The sequence below is a fragment of the Gossypium hirsutum genome, chromosome D08 (genome assembly GCF_007990345.1).
Source record: "Gossypium hirsutum isolate 1008001.06 chromosome D08, Gossypium_hirsutum_v2.1, whole genome shotgun sequence".
NCBI lineage: Eukaryota > Viridiplantae > Streptophyta > Magnoliopsida > Malvales > Malvaceae > Gossypium > Gossypium hirsutum.
In genome coordinates, this window is record NC_053444.1 from 12,358,614 (window position 1) to 12,378,805 (window position 20,192).

The 20,192-nt window shown below is 35.7% G+C and overlaps 1 protein-coding gene, 1 long non-coding RNA gene and 1 other non-coding gene across 3 annotated transcripts; 2 read left to right on the top strand and 1 right to left on the bottom strand.

Annotated features, from left to right (window-relative positions):
- Positions 1-2,166: 2,166 nt before the first annotated feature.
- On the top strand, positions 2,167-9,149 carry LOC121220274 (uncharacterized). The gene is made up of 3 exons (XR_005917516.1): positions 2,167-7,235; positions 7,616-8,358; positions 8,528-9,149. It is a non-coding gene; the product is annotated as an uncharacterized lncRNA (long non-coding RNA).
- Positions 9,150-15,460: 6,311 nt separating this feature from the next.
- On the bottom strand, positions 15,461-15,567 carry LOC121220450 (small nucleolar RNA R71). The gene has a single exon (XR_005917652.1). It is a non-coding gene; the product is annotated as a small nucleolar RNA R71 (small nucleolar RNA).
- Positions 15,568-16,823: 1,256 nt separating this feature from the next.
- Positions 16,824-19,553, top strand: LOC107907793 (uncharacterized). Its single transcript, XM_016835111.2, has 3 exons — positions 16,824-17,018; positions 18,167-18,592; positions 18,999-19,553. The coding sequence occupies exons 1-3, from the start codon at positions 16,824-16,826 to the stop codon at positions 19,212-19,214; spliced, it is 837 nt and encodes a 278-aa protein (XP_016690600.1). The 3' UTR covers positions 19,215-19,553.
- Positions 19,554-20,192: the final 639 nt, after the last annotated feature.

The window sequence follows — 20,192 nt, forward strand, 5'->3', positions numbered from 1 at the left end:
ATTAAGGATGTGGAATGGAGAGGAGGAGGAGGAAAATTGGGAAATATATGAATGATTCGTGTATAAATGGTCATATGTTTGATTATAACTCATAAACGATGAAATATGAATGATGCTTATTTTGTGCATTATTGGTCATGGTTTAAGCTCATGTGTGAAAATAAAGTTTCATAGTATGTGTGTATGGTATATTCAGTATATGATTTGGCATGAAATAATACCATGAATGGTTTATGAATTAACACATGTTGGTAAGCCTGATATATGAATAAATGATCAAATTGAGCGGAACGCCGGATTTGAGTACTTCTGATCAAGTGACAAAGTGATAAGTGGTAGCTTTAGCTACACTTATCTGATCAAGTGACAAGTGGAAAGTGATAAGTAATAGCTTCGGCTATACTTATCTGATCAAGTGACAAAGTGATAAGTGGTAGCTTTAGCTACACTTATCTGATCAAGTGACAAGTGGAAAGTGATAAGTAATAGCTTCGGCTATACTTATCTGATCAAGTGACAAAGTGATAAGTGATAGCTTCGGCTACACTTATCTGATCAAGTGACAAGTGAAAAGTGATAAGTGATAGCTTCGGCTATACTTATCTGATCAAGAGACAAAGTGATAAGTGATAGCTTTAGCTACACTTATCTGATCAAGAGACAAAGTGATAAGTGGCTACACTTATCTGATCAAGAAACAAAGTGATAAGTGGCTACACTTATCTGATCAAGAAACAAAGTGATAGGTGGCTACACTTATCTGATCAGTGACAAGTGATAAGTGATCATACGTAAGACCATAGTTATACTATGGCAAAGTGAAAGTGAAGTACTCAATTTTCCGTGACCGTTCCCTAATTTGATTAAGGATGGTAAGTGACAAATGGGCCCAAAAGAATTAAAGTAAATGGATAAGTGGTAGTGTATTTATATCAGGACGATGTTGTTATTCAAACTAAAGTGATATTTTCATTGCTAAATTGAGAATTTCATAAATGTGTTATTGAATGGTATAATCAATAAACATTGAGTTAAATGGTAAATACGTATTAGTTTTGAATTTGATGTCATTGAATTGCACGTGAATTAAATGGAAATTGCTAGTGATATGATTTAAATTATGAGCATGAGAAATTGCGAATTGAATGAAATGGAAATGAAGCATTAAATTGCATGAGTATGTATCGGGTCTCGTAGGCCCTAATTATTATGATTATAATATTTTGAGGATATATTGTGAAAAGTTATAGAAACATGTTAATTATATTGAAAGTTTTAATTTTGATGAAATTTTATAACTCGGTTAAATACGTTTACAAGTGTATGTGTTTTGGTAATGCCTCGTACCCTATTCCGGTGTTGGATACGGGTAAGGGGTGTTACATTGCTAGCGGCCACTGATATTTCATTTCCCATTCCCATCTCCAATAACCCCTTATTGTTAGCAAAATCACCCACTTTTGTATAAAACCTTTGCCTCTTCTTCTCATCAACAAACTCCATAAGCAAATCTTCTAACTCTGATCCTACTATCTTTTCCTCAAACTACCCTACCCTATCTTCAAAACTCTTATCCATGGGCTTTCTTATATGTTGAACAAAGCGACCCTCCGAACCCTTTTCTTCTCTATGATCAGTTCGATTGGTTATATTAGCACCAAATCTCCTCTCCCTGCTTTCCCCATCGATTTTCATTTTTGCCCACCTATCAGTCTGATAACACTCTAGAATAACGTATTTTTATGTATTAATTATGTATTTATTCTGAGTATAATCCTGCTAATTTGAGCTATTTATGATATTTTATCTCATAGGGACTAAATTTTAGGCAAAAATAAAATTAAGGGCCAAAAGCGTAAATTTAGAGATAAAATGGGCCAATGTGCGGTACAAGAAAAAGTTAGTGCCAAAAGTGCAAGCATGGAGGAAACAAGGGTTTAAATACAAAAAGAAGAGGTTTTATTCTATCAGACTCTATTTTAATTATATTAGGATAATTAATATTAAGATAATTATTAATGATTATTTAATTTTAGGATTTAATTTTATTTATCTTTAATTATCTTCAATTAAATGTATTTATCTTTTAGGAGTTTAAGTAGGATTAGACTATCTCCCCTAGCACTATAAATAGGGGGTGAAGTAACTCAAAAGGCATCCATCTTTTTCTGTAAACACTCTCTCCCCAAAAGTCTAGGCTTTTGTTCTTCTCATATTTCCTTTCAATAAAATCTCCATTTTTATTTTATTTATTTTCTTTTCCACCACAACCATGAACCACTAAACCCATCTAACCGAAGGTTGTCGATATTCCCCAAAAAAGGTTTTTAAGACTTAGAGTTCATACTTAGCCTCCTCACCGAGTATTCATCATTTCTCTACACTACGGGGCTGACGCTTCCGTCTATGTCCCTTAAGAAGTAGGCTTTTCAACGTATGCAAATGCGGTCGCTTTGTATGTTTTGGGAAGATTGCACAGTCAGTTCGTTAGCTTACTGCACTAGGGGTTGGCAAGCTTAAGAGACAAAATGACGTGGGATTCGCCATTGAGAATCGTTGATCTAGCATAAGACGATCCCATAGAAGTGATTATTGGCTAGAGTTAGGTTCTATTAAATCGTAAGTCTAAATCCTTGGAGCTGGTGGTCGTTGGCGTCCTCTTCCACTATAACTAGCTTATTCGGTTTGGGAAGGATCATCTAAAGCCAAGGATTGAACCCAAGGCGGAACGAGACAACTGAAGGCTGTAACCTCTCATAAGAACTTCTTTTCTCTCAACTCTATTTTTAATTTCTCGAATTTTTTATTCAATATTCTTAATTTTGTTTTTATTTTATTTTTTGTTTCCAGATCCAAACCTTTAATTTTGTTATTTTTTATTTTTTTTCCAGGAACGCAGGTTTTCTTGGATAAGATTCTGCCTAGGATTTCATGGAATAAAATATTGTGCAAATCCAGTCCCTGAGGATTTGACCTTACTTCCCTTTTACTATTCTTTTTCATTACTTATTAGAGATAGGATATTTTTGGTGCTTTCAACGACCGCATCAAATTTTAGCGTCGTTGCTAGGGACTGGCAACGTAGTAATCTTGTTTTTTTGTTTCTTATGACCAGATCTACTCTAGGTACTCTTGTGTTCGATTCAGAAATTGAGAAGACTGCTAGAGCCAATCGCAGGGAGACAAAGTTACGAAAAAATAGTCAACGGTGGTTGGAACTCAAAGTAACCCACCGTCAGAAAGCGAAGTCGACGACAAAGCTGAGTCCAGGGTTAACGAAAACCCTACTCGAACACTTGAAAGTGAAAAAGTAGAAGTTGGCTCACCAGAAGAAGTGCTTAACGCTAGGGTTAATGAAAACCCGAATCTAGCACACCAACTAATGGCTCAAACGATTCGACAACTTGTCGAAGCTTCGATAGAACAACCGCCATTGTACATTGCGTATCCTACTGTGGATACCAATTTTGAGTTGAAGTCTGGTCTAATCCAGTTACTGCTAACTTTTCGTGGGTTGCAGAATGAAAATCCCCACAAGTATCTAAAAGAGTTTCAGATGGTTTGTCTTAGCATGAAACTTCAAGGGGTAACTGAGGATCAGATTAAATTGCGTGCTTTCCCTTTCTCCCAAGCAGATTTCACGAAGGAATGATTATTTTATTTACCCCCTGGATCTATTACAACTTGGGCTGATCTATCTCGTTTGTTTCTGAATAGGTTTTTTCCAGTGTCTCGAGCAGTTGAACTGAGAAGAGAGATCGTTGGAATAAGGCAAAAAAAGCTGAGTCCCTTTACGATTATTGAGAGCGGTTTAAGAAGTTGTGTGCAAGCTGCCCACAACATGATATAACAGAGTAATCTCTCCTTCAATACTTTTACAAAGGTTTGAAGCCCATAAAGATGAATATGGTAGATGCCGCTAGTGGAGGAGCGTTGGTCAACATGACTCCCCAACAAGTGAGAGACTTGATCTCCACGATGGCTACAAATTCTCAGCAATTTCGAGCCAATACTGAACCCCCTAGAAGGGTTCACCAGCTAAGTAATTCAACCTTAGAGGATAAAATTGATGACTTACTAATATGATGAACTCTCTTATTGCAGAAAAAGCGAAGATAACCCGGTTATGCAGAATATGTGTTACATCTGATCATGCAACTGATGTATGTCCCAGTTTGTATGATGATACCATGACCTATCTGGATGTTATGGAAAATTTCCCTAGGCTGCCACAAAGGCGATACGACCCCTACGCTAATACCTACAACCCAGGGTGGAGGGACCATCCTAACTTAAATTATAGGGCCAATCCACGAAATAACCAGCCATACCAAAATCGATTTTCGCATAGCCGCAAGGTTTAGGTAATTATATAGAAACCATGGTCAATAGGTTAGCAACTAATGTTCTTGATTTTCAACAGTGAATCCAACATCAAACTCTTAATTTCTAAAAAGAGATAAAAGATTTCCAACAGAAAACTAAGACGTCCATCAGAGAGTACCACATCGATCGAGAAACTGCCATCCAAACAGAACCAAACCCTAAACAAAATACGAATGCAGTGACGTTGCGAAGCGGAATGGTATTAAAATCGATTCTTGACAGGAATCTTGGCTAAGAAATCGCCCAAGAAAAACCCGAAAAAGATGAATAGGTCTAACCGAAGCCTCCATTACTTAAAATTTAACCTCCATTTCCAGAACGATTCAACCAGTGTCGAAGATCAACATTCTACTGTTGGACGCCATCAAGCAAATACCGCGGTATGCTAAATTTTAAAGAGCTTTGCACCAACAAGTAAAAATTAACTGGTAATGAAAGTGTGAATATTGGTAAGATTGTATCCTTAGTGTTATAGTGAAAAATGTCGGCAAAATGCAAGGATAGGGGCATGTTTGCAATACTATGCAAAGTAGGCCATCTGGGAATTAAGAAGGTTATGTGTGATCTAGGGGCTTCTATAAATGTAATGCCATATTCTATTTATAAATCACTTAACGCGGGTTTTTTGACAAAAACAGGTGTTATCATTCAATTGGTGGACATGTCAGTTGTGCATCCAGAAGAAGTCCTTGAGGATGTTCTGGTAAAAGTTAACGAGCTTATTTTCCCTACAAATTTTTATGTGAAAAAAATGAAGGAGGATAGCACTCCTTGATCTTCAGATCTCCTGTTGGGTCGACCGTTCCTTAGTACAGCTAGTACTAAAATCGACGTTCAAAGTGGAACTCTCACGATGGAGTTTGATGGAGAGATCGTAAAGTTTAATGTCTACGACGCCATTAGCCATCCAAGCGAAATCTTGAGCGTAAATTGTATTGACATAATTGACTCTTTAGTGGAAGAGAATTTTGAGTTAATTTATGGAGATAATTATGAACTTGATAAATTTGAATTACTTAATGAGTTATTATCTCCGACTACTAAACTGTTACCTTCTGTTATATAAGCACCAAAGTTAGAGTTGAAACCGCTTTCTGAGCATCTAAAATATACATTTTTGGGGAACGGTAATACCTTACTAGTTATAGTCTCCAATAGACTTTCCACACATGAAGAGGAAAGTTTGGTTCATGTACTAAAAGGTCATAAGAAGGCGATTGGCTGGACCATTGCAGACTTAAAAGGGATAAGCCCTTTGACGTGCACACACAGGATCTACTTAGAGGAAGACACGAAACCAAGGCGAGAGGCACAAAGATGGCTAAATTCGAATATGATGGAGGTAGTAAAAAAGAAAATAATCAAGCTTCTGGACGCTGATGTAATTTACCCTATTTCTGACAGTAGGTGGGTAAGTTCAATACAAGTCGTGCTCAAGAAAATGAGCATGACAGTAAAGAAAAATGCTGAAGGTGACTTGGTACCTACCTGAGTACAAAATGGGTGGCGTGCTGCATTGATTACAGGAAGTTGAACTCATACACTAGAAAAGATTATTCCCCTCTTCCTTTTATATATTAAATGCTCGAAAGATTAGTCGAAAAAACTCACTTTTGTTTTCTTGATGGATACTCAGGTTTCTTTCAAATTCCAGTTGCACCGGAGGACCAGGAAAATACCACTTTTACATGCCCATTCGGTACATTTGCGTACAGAAGAAGGTCATTTTGTCTTTGCAATGCGCCGGCCACCTTCTAAAGATGCATGATGAGTATATTTTCTGAATATGTGGAAAAAATTATCGAAGTTTTTATGGATGATTTTACTATATATGGGAATTGTTTTGATGAATGCCTTAAAAACCTAACGATAATTTTGAGTAGGTGCATAGAATTTAATCTTGCCTTGAATTATGAAAAGTGTCATTTTATGGTAGACAAATGTTTAATTCTGGGGCATGTTGTTTCATCTAAAGGAATTGAGGTTGATAAGACCAAAATTAATATTATAAATTCTTTGCCTTATCCCTCCACTGTGAGGGAAATTCGTTTTTCCTTGGCCATGTAGGGTTCTATAGGCGCTTCATAAAGAACTTCTCGAAGGTAGCTGAACCATTGTGTGAGTTGTTGCAGAAGGATAAGAAATTTGAGTTTGACCCAAAATGTAAGGAGGCATTTGATACACTCAAGCAAAAGTTAGTCTCCACTCCTATAGTGCAACCGCCATATTAGAAATATTCGTTTGAAATTATGTGCGATGCCAACGAGTGCGGTGTAGGAGCCGTGTTGGGACAAAGGATAGACAAAGAACCACATATTATATGTTATGCCTTGAAAACCCTAGATGCTGCGCAGAGCAACTACACCACTACGGAAAAAGAATTCTTAGCCGTTGTATTTGTTTTAGATAAATTTCAACCTTATTTATTGAGATCTAAAGTAATTATTTTTTCTAATCATGCAGCCCTCAGGTACTTGATCGTGAAGAAGGAAGCAAAACTGAGGCTCATTAGGTGGATTTTATTGCTCCAAGAATTTGACATCGAGATTCGAGACAAAAGGGGATGCGAGAATTTAATGGCTGACCACTTAAGTAGAATAAAAGTATCTTTTGACGACATCCCTATTAAGGAAGAATTCCTTGATGAAAGCCTATTCTCGACCGAGGCACGTCTCCCATGGTATGCAGATATAGTAAATTTTCTAGCCACAGGATCGTTACCCACTAGGTTAGCACGTTCCGTGAGGGACAAGCTTAGACGCGACGCTCGATATTACATTTGGGATGACCCATACTTGTGGAAACACTGTTCAGACCAGATAATACGAAGATGTGTTCTAGAAACTGAGGTAACTTTTATCCTTAATTTTTGTCATGTTGAAGCTTGCAGAGGTCACTTTGGCCCTAAACGAACCACTCATAAGGTGTTAGAATGTGGGCTATATTGGCCCACAATTTTTCAAGACGCATATAATTTCTGTAAGTCTTGTGATAGGTGCCAACATACAGGTAACATCACTAAACAAAATCAAATGCCCCTTTCCCCGATTCATGTACGCGAAATATTTGATGTATGGGGCATCGTTTTCATGGGCCCATTTATTTATTCATTTAGCAATGTATATATAATTCTTGAATAGACTATGTTTCTAAGTGGATAGAAGCAAAGCCTACTTACAATGATAATGCCAAAACTACTGTGGAGTTTTTAAAACGAACTATTTTCCAGGTTTGGCACACCTCAAGCCCTAATTAGTGATCGTGGCACCCACTTTTGCAATAAGGTCATGGAGGCACTGTTGGCAAAATACGGAGTCCACCACCGTATAGCTACGACTTACCATCCCCAAACGAACGGTCAAATCGAGGTATCGAACAGGGAAATCAAGACTATTTTGGAAAAAACAGTTCGTCCCAACCGAAAGGATTAGAGCCTTCGGCTAAATGACGCACTTTGGGCCTATCGGACTGCGTATAAGGGACCGATTGGCATGACCCTGTATCGACTTATTTTTGGCAAAGCTTGCCACCTTCCGGTCGAATTGGAACATATAAAGCCTATTGGGCCATTCGACAATGTAACATGGAGTTAGAACCCGCAAGAAAGGCAAGGAAATAAGACATCCAAGAGTTAGAAGAAACTCGCAATGATGCCTACGAGAATGCTCGCATTTATAAAGACAAAACAAAGTTGTTTCACAATAAGAGAATAGCTCTGAAGCATTTTTTAGTAGAACAAAAAGTTTTACTTTATAACTCCGTGTTAAAATTATTCCCAGGTATGCTTCGATCACGATGGCAAGGATCTTTTATTGTTACTGAAGTGTTCACACATAGAGCGATTGAAATAGAGAGTGAAGAATCTGGAAAGCGGTTCGTAGTCAATGGCCAGTGGTTGAAGCCATTTTGTGAGAATTTTCAAGCCTACACGGTTGGGAAATTCCATTTGGAACCACCATAGAACCAATAAAGGTGTCGAGCTAACGATGTTAAACAAGCGCTTGTTAGGAGGCACCTAATTTTTATTTTTTATTTTTATTATTTTATTTTATTTTATTTTATTTACTTTATTTATTACTTTATTTTATTTTATTATTTATTACTTATTTGGATATTAATAAATTTCTCTTATTTTGCTTAGGTAAAACAGAGCGAAAATGCGAAGAAAAAGGAAAAAGCTAGAAAAATAGAACCAAACAGCCCTATCCATGGTACCAAACAGCCTCTATTCCAGATACTATTCCAGATTCTATTCCAGCCCAGAATGCCTGCAGCCAAACTACCCTATTCCAGCAGCCAACCACCCTTATCCCTGCACCCAAGCACCACCCCTCAGCACAAATTAACCCCCCAACCCTAAAATTTTAAAACATTTTTTCTCCTTTTCCCACAAGACCACCATAGCTGCCGCTCTTCCCTCCACCATTCTCCCTCACCATCGATTGCCACCACCATGGTTCGGACCAGTAGCCGCTCCGCCGTCGAGCCCTCCTTCACCATGAACCCACGACGGCGCCGATTTTTCGCACCCCAGCCATCATATGTGATCGACAGTAACAACACAGAGTGTTTTTCTAAACTTTTCTACCTATTTATTTCTTTTCGTCCACATTGAGGACAATATGCTTTCAATAGGGGGAGGTACTCTTCGTTATTACTGTCATTTTCTGCTGTGATTTTGGTTGTTGTTGCTGTGATTATTTTTGGTTGGTGTTGCTGCTTAAGGCTCCATTTTGTCCATATTTATTTACTTTTTTTTAGAATCTCCTGCCTCATTTCATGCCCAAGATTTTTACCAGGAATTGCCTACTGTTTGACCTACAAGCATGATTCTTGTTTTCTGAGGAAATTACGGATTTTTCATAATTGATGCCATCTCCACTGTTTTATTCTTATTAGGCTAAAAATAATTGTGATTCATAGAGTTAACTTTATCTTGCTTTTCGTAAAATTAATCAAGTTTAATACAAAGTGGACACTTAATATGTTTGCATGCTAAAATATGTTCATGACTATTAAGTTAATTACTGAAACTTATTTTTGATACTTGATTTTTTTCTCTAAAGTCCTCATAAAAAAGTTATTATTAAAATGTCGTTTAATGTTTTCGTGGTTATGAGTGCAGCTTAAAAACGTGACAGACTGAGTAACCAGAGTAGGGTGCTTGGGTTGTCATCCTATTTCGCTTCAAAAGGTTGTGTGACGTGTTAGGTAAAACTCCGCTAATCGGAATTAATTTTTAAGAACATGTTGGGATGAGTAATCGGGGTGAGGTGCTTGGCTGTCATCTCTCTTTGCGTCAAAAGGTTCGATGTGTTCTTAAGAAAAAAATATAATAAATTAGGAGTCTGCTGGGCTGAGTAACCAGGGTGGGGTGCTTGGCTATCATCTCTCTTCGCGTCAAAAGGTTCAATATATTCCTAAAGTATAAAAAATATAAATAATAAATAAAAATCAAAATAAAGAAAAAGAAAAAAAGAAAAAGAAAAAAAGAAAAAGAAAAAGAAAAAGAAAAAGAAAATAATTTGAGGACTAAATGAGGAAACAAAAAGGGTGTCTTGGTAGGTTTGGTAATTTACCTAATTTTCATTAAATAATTCAAGTCGATTCTAATTTTTGTGTGTATTACTTGGAAAAATTTTTCTGTTTTACTTAGAGCAAGCTGAAGGTTCTCTTTATTTTTCATATGCATTTTTGATTGATTTTTATAAAATTTTAGAGTGGTGTTTCTTTTATGGCAGAATCTAACTTTCACAGTAGATAGGAACCATACTTGAGGGCAAGCATGGGCTAAGTAGGAGGAATTTGATAACACTCTAGAGTAACGCATTTTTATGTATTAATTATGTATTTATTCTGAGTATGATCCTACTAATTTGAGCTAGTTATGATCTTTTATCTCATAGGGACTAAATTTGAGACAAAAGCAAAATTAAGGGCCAAAGCGTGAATTTAGAGATAAAATGGGCCAATGTGTGACATAAGAAAAAGTTGGTGCCAAAAGTGCAAACATGGAGGAAACAAGGGTTGAAATGCAAAAAGAAGAGATTTTATTTTATCAAACTCTATTTTAATTATATTAGGATAATTAATATTAAGATAATTATTAATGATTGTTTAATTTTAGGATTTAATTTTATTTATCTTTATTTATCTTCAATTAAAAGTATTTATCTTTTGGGAGTTTAAGTAGGATTAGACTATCTCCACTAGCACTATAAATAGGGGGTGAAGTAACTCAAAAGGCATCCATCTTTTTTTGTAAACACTCTCTCCCCAAAAGTCTAGGTTTTTGTTATTCTCATATTTCCTTTCAATAAAATATCCATTTTTATTTTATTTATTTTCTTTTCCACCATAACCATGAGCCACTAAACCCATCTAGCCGAAGATTGTCGATATTCCCCAAAAAGGGTTCTTGAGGCTTAGAGTCCGTACTTAGCCTCCTCACCGAGTATTCATCATTTCTCTACACTACGGGGCTGACGCTTCCGTCTATGTCCCTTAAGAAGTAAGTTTTTCAACGTATGCAAAGGCGGCCGCTTTGTATGTTTTGGGAAGGTTGCACAGCCGGTTCGTTAGCTTACTGCGTCAGAGGTTGGCAAGCCCAAGAGACAAAATGGTGCGGGATTCGCCATTGAGAAGCGTTGATCTAGCATAAAACGATCCCACAGAAGCGATTGTTGGCTAGAGTCAGGTTCCACTAAATTGTAAGTCTAAATCCTTGGAGCTGGTGGTCGTAGGTGTCCTCTTCCACTATAACTGGCTTATTCGGTTTGGGAAAGATCATCTAAAGTCGAGGATTGAACCCAAGGCGGAACGAGACAACTGGAGGCTGAAACCTCTTATAAGAATTTTCTTTCTCTCAACTCTATTTTTAATTTCTCGAATTTTTGATTCAATATTCTTAATTCTGTTTTTATTTTATTTTTCGTTTTCAGATTCAAACCTTTAATTCTGTTATTTTCTTATTTTTTCCAGGAACGTAGGTTTTCTTGGGCAAGATTCTGCCTGGGATTTCACGGAATAAGATATTGTGTAAATTTAGTCCCTGAGGATTTGACATTATTTCCCTTTTACTATTCTTTTACATTATTTATTAGGGATATGATATTTTTGGTGCTTTCAATGACCGCATTACAGTCTCTGATTCCTCCCGCAACCATTTACTCACCATCAGCTTTCCCCTCATTGGCATAACCCTCAAAGACAGGTTCAACCAAATTCCACCTGCTAATTCCCTAAGGTTAATCGAAAGCTCTCTTCGTGACCTAGACGGCCACATAAAAAACAAAACAATGACAATTTTTCATATTGAAACAGCACATATATGAATTTATCCTGCTCAATTACAATTCGTTTCTTCCTTTTAAGCGGGAGACGATTATCAATTACAACCTTAATTCGCATAAATTTGCTTACCCCCTCGTAACCAACAACGCATCATACTCCTAGAATATCCCAATAAAGTTCCCGAATTGTCGTGCCATCCCCTCCTTTAGGAACCCAATCGGTAAGTTGTGGATCTGTACTTAGAAAAAATAGTCCAAAGAGGAACTTGATTTGGGTCCTCACCCTTTGTCAACCTATGGAACACAATAAGATGCTGATTAAAAAACCATGGTATACCATCCATATCTCGCTTCAAATCAATCTTGCTATAAAATCAGAAAAAAATACGTTTGTCTTCAATCTCCATGATAGACACCCCTCTCAACGGATGCCACAACTTAGCTAGAATATTTTTTAAAGAAGAAAAATTCACAATACTTTCCGTAAGAACTCGCCCTACCAGGCACAATCCATACTCTTGATCAACAATGATATCGTCCCCTACCACCACCATGAGATATTCCTCTTCATCTATAAGATTAAGATTAGCCAAATCTTCATCCAACGTATTAATATTAGCCATGATGCACCCACAATCCTAAAAGGCAAATCTTCATAAAACGACAAAAACCCTAGCAAATAAAAAACCCTAAAGTGAAACTTGTGCAACAAGGTAGACAGAGAAAAAACAAACTTGTGCTACTAGGCAGACTCAATATCGTTTTAATGATTTTACAAAATTAAAATTAAAATTAAAAAAATAAATAATCTTTTAAAAATTAGTATTTACATTTATCAAATAATATGATTATATTTTGTATTTATATTTACTGATCTACTAATAAATTTAACACTTATAAAATTCAAGAATAAAAATTCAATACTTAATATATCAATACTTAAATTTTCAGTTTATCAAACACTCCCTAAATCATTTAGTGATAAAAAAATTTCAAAGCATTTCAAATATTTGAAAATATTGAAAAACATGTTTTAAATGTGTTTCAACTTATTCTAAATGTTTTTGAGTTAATACTAAAATGTTCAAAATATTTGGCGTTTTGGTAACTAAGTCTCAAGACCATAAGTCAATAGTCGAGTTCCACTTAGAGGAGCTTAGTCTCAAGACATTCCAAGCAAACCAAGTCTCGAGAGTCTAGAAGTTAATAGTCGAAGTTTCTTTCAAAGAAACAAGGCATCGAGACTTATTCTTCAGGTTTCGAGACTTGCTTTCATAATCTCAAAACCTAGGCTTTTCTAACAACTATTTTTCAGCTAAGTCTTGAGATGATCATTGTAATTCTCTAGATTTGGCCTAGTAGATTGCATTTAATGCTTAAGATTAATACATCAAATTGCTCTAATTCAACCCTAATTGCTCCAAATGTTAGATTTCACTTATATATATAAATGCAAGTCAAGAACACTTTAAGATATATGAGAGACACATCCAAGTATTGAAAGTTAGAGAAATTATTTCAAATATTTTTTTCCTTATAGTCTCTTGTACATAGGCTCTCTAGTACTTATAATAAAATCTTTTTACCATTCTTATTTTATCCTTTTGAGAGAGCTTAAACTTAACACCACGTTATAGAGGTTTAATTTTTTACTTCCATCTTTTCATCATTTTATAATTTGAAAGGTTTTAATTGAAGTATAAAAGCTAAGAAGGGTTCATTTTAGCCAGGAAAAAGTCCTATTTAAATCGTAACAAAAAGATAGAGTTATAAATGATACATTCTCCTTGAAAGGTGACAGATGCCAAAAGTAACATGTTTTAATCCTGTTATTAATGCGTTTTGGATGATTATTCGATTTAAAATGGTGAATATTATGCTCCTAATCCGTTAAATTCATGTTTCTATATTTAGGAGAGCATTTGAGAGCAAAATGGGCGATAAACGAGTGAAAATAAAAAAAATCAGAGCAAGTTTCAAGAGCTACACGGGCTAGACCATTCCACATAGTTGTGTGAGCCACACGGGTTGCCATATGGCCATGTGCCAGACTATGTGAAAATAGAAAATTGCACTCCAAACATGTGGAAGAACGTATTTTTTAGGTTTTCGGGCATTCTAAGTCCTATATATGACAAATATAAGAAGAGGGGAGTAAGCCGTCAGAGAACATTCAAGAAAATAACTCAGAAAACACCATTGAAGCTGACTTTGAAGCAGATTTCCATCAAGATTGAAGACCTCCTTTTGATTTCTTTGAAGTTTATTATGAGTTTATTTATTTCTTATAGTTATACTATCTTTGAGATGTTTTTATTTGCGATTATGAACTAATTTTCCAAATACCTGTGGATATGAACTCTAGGATGAATTTTTTTATTTGATTTCTATTTTTACGTAATAAATACTTGGACTTGTTCTCAATTATGTCTGCTTAATTCTTGGTTTAATATTTCTAGGCTATTAATCCAAGTTTGATGTGCTTAAATCAGATGAGGAATAGACCCTGTTTAAGGGTAGAGTATAACTAGTATAATTGAGTGGAGTTGCATACAATCCTAGAGAGATGATGACATAAATCTATCGGATTAGAGTCAAATCTAATAAGGGGATCCGTAGATCGAGTTAATGGGATAATAAGAGTTTTAATTAGAAAGAAATTTCAATTAATCAACCTAGAATCAGTTGCTCTTACTCTTGAAAGTGGTATTAGCATAATTTAGGGATTTCTACGGATCAAGATACTAAGTGAAGAAATAGTTTAATATAGATTGATAATGACAGATGAAATCTAGGTAGATTATTTCCTAGGTATTGTTTTTGCTTCTTGGTTGTTTACTTGATTATTTTTCGGATCTATTTTTTGTTGTGTTCTTTAGTTAATTTAATTAGTTAATTTTATTTTGTAATTAATCATTCCAATTTCTCGATTAAATAATAGAAAGACGGTAATTACTAGTACTTTAATCGTCGCGGGAACGATATCTTTGCTTACCCTAGTTCTACTATTAATTGATAGGTGCACTTCCTATCGTTGAATTTGTAGTTGGTTTATGACTGTAATCAAGTTTTTGGCACTGTTTTCGGGGACAAAAATATTAGGAAAACTTTATTTCTATTAATTTAACCATATTTTATTTTTATTATAATATTTTTGTATTTAATTTAATTTTTATATTTGAATTTTTTTGTTTGTTTGATTCTGGTAGGTTCTTTTGGTTTATGACTAGAGGAAACCCGTTAGATCCATTACTTTTTAACAGTGAGATTGAAAAGACTGCTTGTAGAAATCGTAGAGAGGTTAGAGAAGCAAGACAAAGTCAACAGAATAAAGTAGATGATTAAGAGGAAAATGATATTACTTTGGAAATGGGTGATACTCAAAATAATAAACTACCTTCTGCAGGTTATGCTCCTCGGACTATGTATGGTTATGTTAAACCTACTCTGATTGGAATTGAATCGAGTATTGTGAGACCACTATTACTGCAAACAATTTTGAGCTGAGGCCAAACACAATTTAGATGGTACAACAATATGTTCAGTTTGATAGTTTGCAAGATGAAGATCTGAACACTCATTTGGCTAAATTTCTAGAGATTTGAGACACTTTCAAGATTAATGGCGCTACTGATGACGCCGTACGCTTATGGTTGTTCCGATTCTCTTTGAGGAGTAAGGTAAAACAGTGGTTGAATTCACTTCCACGAGGTTCTATCACTACTTAGGCCCAAATGACTGAAAATTTTTTATTGAAGTACTTCCCACCGGCTAAAATAGCTAATTTGAGGAACGACATCTCGTCTTTTGCTCAAATTAATTTGGAGACATTATATGATGCATGAGAGAGATTTAATGATCTTTTGAGAAGGTGCCCTCATCATGGGTTACCTTTGTGGTTAAGTTCAAACCTTCTACAATAGTTTGAATCCCTCGACTAGGTAATTAATTGATGCAGTAGCTGGTGGAATACTGAATAATAAAATACCCAAAGTAGCTCAAGAGTTTATTGAGGAAATAACAGTGAATAACTATCAGTGGCAAGTCATGATAACAAAATCGATGAAAGCAACCGATGTTTTTAATCTAGATGTAGTTGCTATGTTGACAAGTCAAGTGGAAGCTTTGAATAAGAAATGGTTTAAATTTTTTTACGCAGGTGAACCCAGTAATGCAATGTGATGCGAATGGAGTGAGGATGATTAATTCAAAATATTCACCCTTCAAGTCTAACATGGAGCATGAGTAAGTTGACTTTTTGGGTAATAATTCTAGACCTCAAAATAACCCCTATAGCAATAATTATAATGCAGGTTAATTGAACCATCCAAATTTCTCTTAGGGTGGTCAAGGAAATCAAAGGTCACAACCCCCTTCGGGTTTTCAGCAACCTTATCAGCAAGAGAAGAAACCAAACATTGAGGAGATGTTGGCTAAATTTATTTTAGTGTCAAAAACTCGATTTCAAAACATTGAGACAACTTTGAAAAATTAGCAAACATCGATTCATGGGCTTGAAAATCAAATTGGACAGCTTGCCAAACTTGTTTCGGAAAGACTAAAAGGTAGCTTACCTAACAATATTGAAACTGACCCAAAGGAGCAAATCCACGTAATCACTATTCGAAACGTGGAAGGGTTAGTCGAGGTAAAAAAGAAGTCAAAGCTAGAAGTTGTTGTGAAAAGTGATGAGGTTGAGGAAAGTAAGAAAGAGCATAAGCCGATAATCAACGACTACAAACCACGAGTTCAAAATCTAGTAGCATTAAAGAGAGACCACTTAAAAGAACAATATGGTAAATTTCTTGAACTCTTAAAAAATTGCACATTAACTTACCGTTTGTTGAAACCTTTTCACAGATGCCAAAATATGTAAAATTTTTAAAGGAGCTATTAACAAATAAAAGGAAGTTGGACGGCTTGTTGACTGTGGAGCTCAATACAGTTTGCTCGGCCATTCTCCAAAACAAACTACCTAACAAACTTAAAGATCTAGAGAGTTTTACTATTCCTTGTCTCATTGGTAGTTTAAATGTTGAAAAAGCTTTGGCTGATTTGGGGGCTAGTATAAATGTCATGCCTTATAAGATGTTTAAACAACTTGGTCTTGGGGAACCCAAACCCACTAGGATGAATATTCAATTAATGGATAGATCAATTAGATATCCTAGGGGTATTATTAAGGATGTACTTGAGAAAGTTGATAAATTTATATTCACTATTGATTTTGTTGCACTGGAAATGGATGAGGATATTGAGGTACCTATGATCTTAGGTCGATGTTTTTTAGTCACTGCTATAACTGTTATTGGTATGGGTACTGGTGAACTTGTGCTTCGTGTAAAGAGAAATTGAGAAAGCAAAAGAAAGTAACAAAGAAATGCCATGATGTGCATATAAAGAGAATGAACCGATTCAAAGTTGGGGACAAAGTGCTGTTAGACAAATCGAATCCACAAATTTTTCCTTTAGAGTTTAATTTAAGAGGATCCGACCTATGTGTGGTAAAAACCATTTTTCCATTCGGTACAATTGAGGTAACACATCCTGAATACAACACATTGGTAAACAGTGACCGTCTCAAACCTTATTTTGGCGGTGAAACTAATAACGAAAGAGAAGAGCTTCAGCTCCAAGATCCGCTTTAACCGTTAACTTAAAAAGAGAAGTCGAGCTTAGACTCTAAATAAGTACTTCTCGGGAGGCAACCCGAGTGTTTTTATTTTTTTAGTTTACTTTCATGTTTTTTTTTCCAAAAAAAAAACAAAAAAAACCAATATATATACTATAGTTTTTTTATCACTTTAAAAAAATGAAAAAAAATTTAAATTATTTTTATTTTAATTTTTTTGAAAAAAAATTTGAAAAGAAAATTTGAAAAACAATTTGAAAAAAAATTGAAAAAAATTGCAAAAAAGTTGAAAAATAGAAAAAAATAATTAGACAAAAAAATGAAAAATGACTTTTGAAAAAAAAATTGATTTTTTTTTGAAAAAAAATTGATTTTTTTTGAAAAAAAAAAGGTGATCCACATGGTCTGGGTAGTCCACATGACCGTGTGGTGCACACGAACTGAACACACATGCGTGTCTCAGGTCGTGTGCATAATAGAGCTAATTTTTTTAATTGTAATTTGACTTGCACAGAAAGTTACACAGGCTGGAGACATGACCGTGTGAGACACACGGCCTAACACATTGGCGTGTGGTAGACCGTGTGGCTTACACAGGCTCACACACGGGTGTGGGAGAAGCGAACGATATTGACACACAGTCGTATCTTAGGCCGTGTGGATATTGGAGCTTATTTTTTATTTGTTTCAAATGGCACACGGGCTGGGTGTGAGTCCATGCCATGTAGCCTGGTTCAATGCTAGGGTTTCCTTCTTTTTGTCTTCTATTTTTTTTATTCTTATTCTTATTCTTATTTTTTTCTTTTTTCTCCTTCTTTACAAGCCACTACTCACCAACCCCTCCAAAAAACCTTAGCCGCCGACCATTTCATCCCTGCGCCATACCAGCCACCAGTCCCTTATCCTTTTCAATCTTTTCCCTCGTCGCTCCATTCCTTCTGCCGCAAAAAACCCTCTTTGTTCATCCACTGCTCTGCGTGATCCCCTCCCTCCATCTTCCTCAAATGACTTCCCTCGCCGTCGATGTCCCTCCCCCCTTGTTGGTTTGTGCACGCCACCGTCGTTCAAAGCCCATGCCTGGGCATTCTCATCCCTTTTCCGATCTCAACCACCACCCACGCACACACACAATTCCTTTCTCCGTGGCTTTTTGACCACAGCCCTGTCTCCTCCATCACTTTCCACCATCACTCACACCTCAGATCTACCTTCAACCACCACTGCTCGTGCCGACCACCGCGCTCTGATGCCATTTATCCCTATCGCTGCCTGTGCCACCATTGTAAACAACCCCCGTTTATGTCCCATCCATTTCCATTTTTGTATTTTAGTTCATTATTATTATTAGTAGTTTATTATTATGTTGACTATTATGTATTTAATTTCTTTCATTCTGTTTTGCTACAGTAGGTTTTGTTTTTAATTGTAGCTAATAGTTTTAGTATTATTCTTTAGTTAGTTTTGTTTAACATGATGGTTGTGATTGGCTTTTGTGTGGGTATATATTCTAACAGGTGTCGCTATTTCACCGTTTCTGGTGATTGTACATTCGAATACTGTCAATACTGAATTTGTTTTTTTATAGGATAGGTGGCAATGTTATTACATACTTGTCCTGCTGGAATTTTCTACATATTTGTTGGTTCCTTGCCATGCGAACTTATCTCGTTTCTCCCCTTCGCCACCAGGTCACCTTAAGGCTGCTTCTGCTGTTACTCTTGAGGATCTCTCTGAACGGTTTGATTGTTTCTAGTAGCAATACTTTGATCGGTTCGATAGCATTGACTCAGCTTTGCATTAGATTCGCCTGCACCTCCATATCTCTCAGCCTGATCATGTGCCTTACGACCCCGACACCTCTCACGACGTGGATCACTGACCTGATTTCATTTTATTTACTTTAGTTATTTTTATTTTCGGTTCTACTTTTATTTTTTTATTTTTACTTGTAAGATTTTTGGGCAAATTACACATAAAAGCCCTATTTTTTTAAATTTACCGAAATAGGTCTGATATTTTAATATTTACCTGAATGAGCCATTTTTCTTGAAATTGCGTCCACGTCAGCGCGATGTCAGGAGACATGTCAGCAAATCGCATCCACGTCAGCGCGATTACTTATGTGGCAATAAATTGCGTCCACGTAAGCGCGATTTGCTGACGTGGAAGCAAATTGCGTTTACGTGGACGTGATTTGCGCCGCACGTGAACAGTATTCACCGGTCAAAAAATTGACCGTTTATGTTTTTTAGCTTGGAAAACTTTGAAATGTCATAACTTTTCGCTCGGTTGTCCGATTGAGACGATTTTTTTTATTTCGAGTAACTTGTCCGATTGAGGCGGTTTGCCGCAGTTTTCGTCGAAAAAGATCTTTTTTTACTTCTAAATTTTGATTTTTTGGGTTTAAAATTGAATTTTGAAACATTCAAATCATTATTTTTCTTATTTATTTGAAGTAAACACCGGATTTTTTTACAGAATTGTTGTATTATTTTTCCTGATTTAACACGTGTATGGAATATGTCCAATAAATCGTTAGTTTAGTTGGTTAAGATGCTTGCTCTTTTCCCTTAATACCTTGGTTCAAATTTTGTTGGTAATAATTTTAAATCTTTTTTGTACTTGTTGCATTTATTTTTTAATTAATTAACTCTTCAATATTACATTAATATATATTATTAGTACAATAGTATAGACTTGACAATTTGAGCTGCAATATTATGAATATTAACTACAATATATAATTTGAGCTACATATTATAGTAATACATATTGGGGCAAAATAACAAAAAAGCCCTATTTTTTTAAAAATTTATCGAAATCGGCCTGGTGTTTTATTATTTACCGGGATGTGTCATTTTCCCCGAAATCGCCTCAACGTC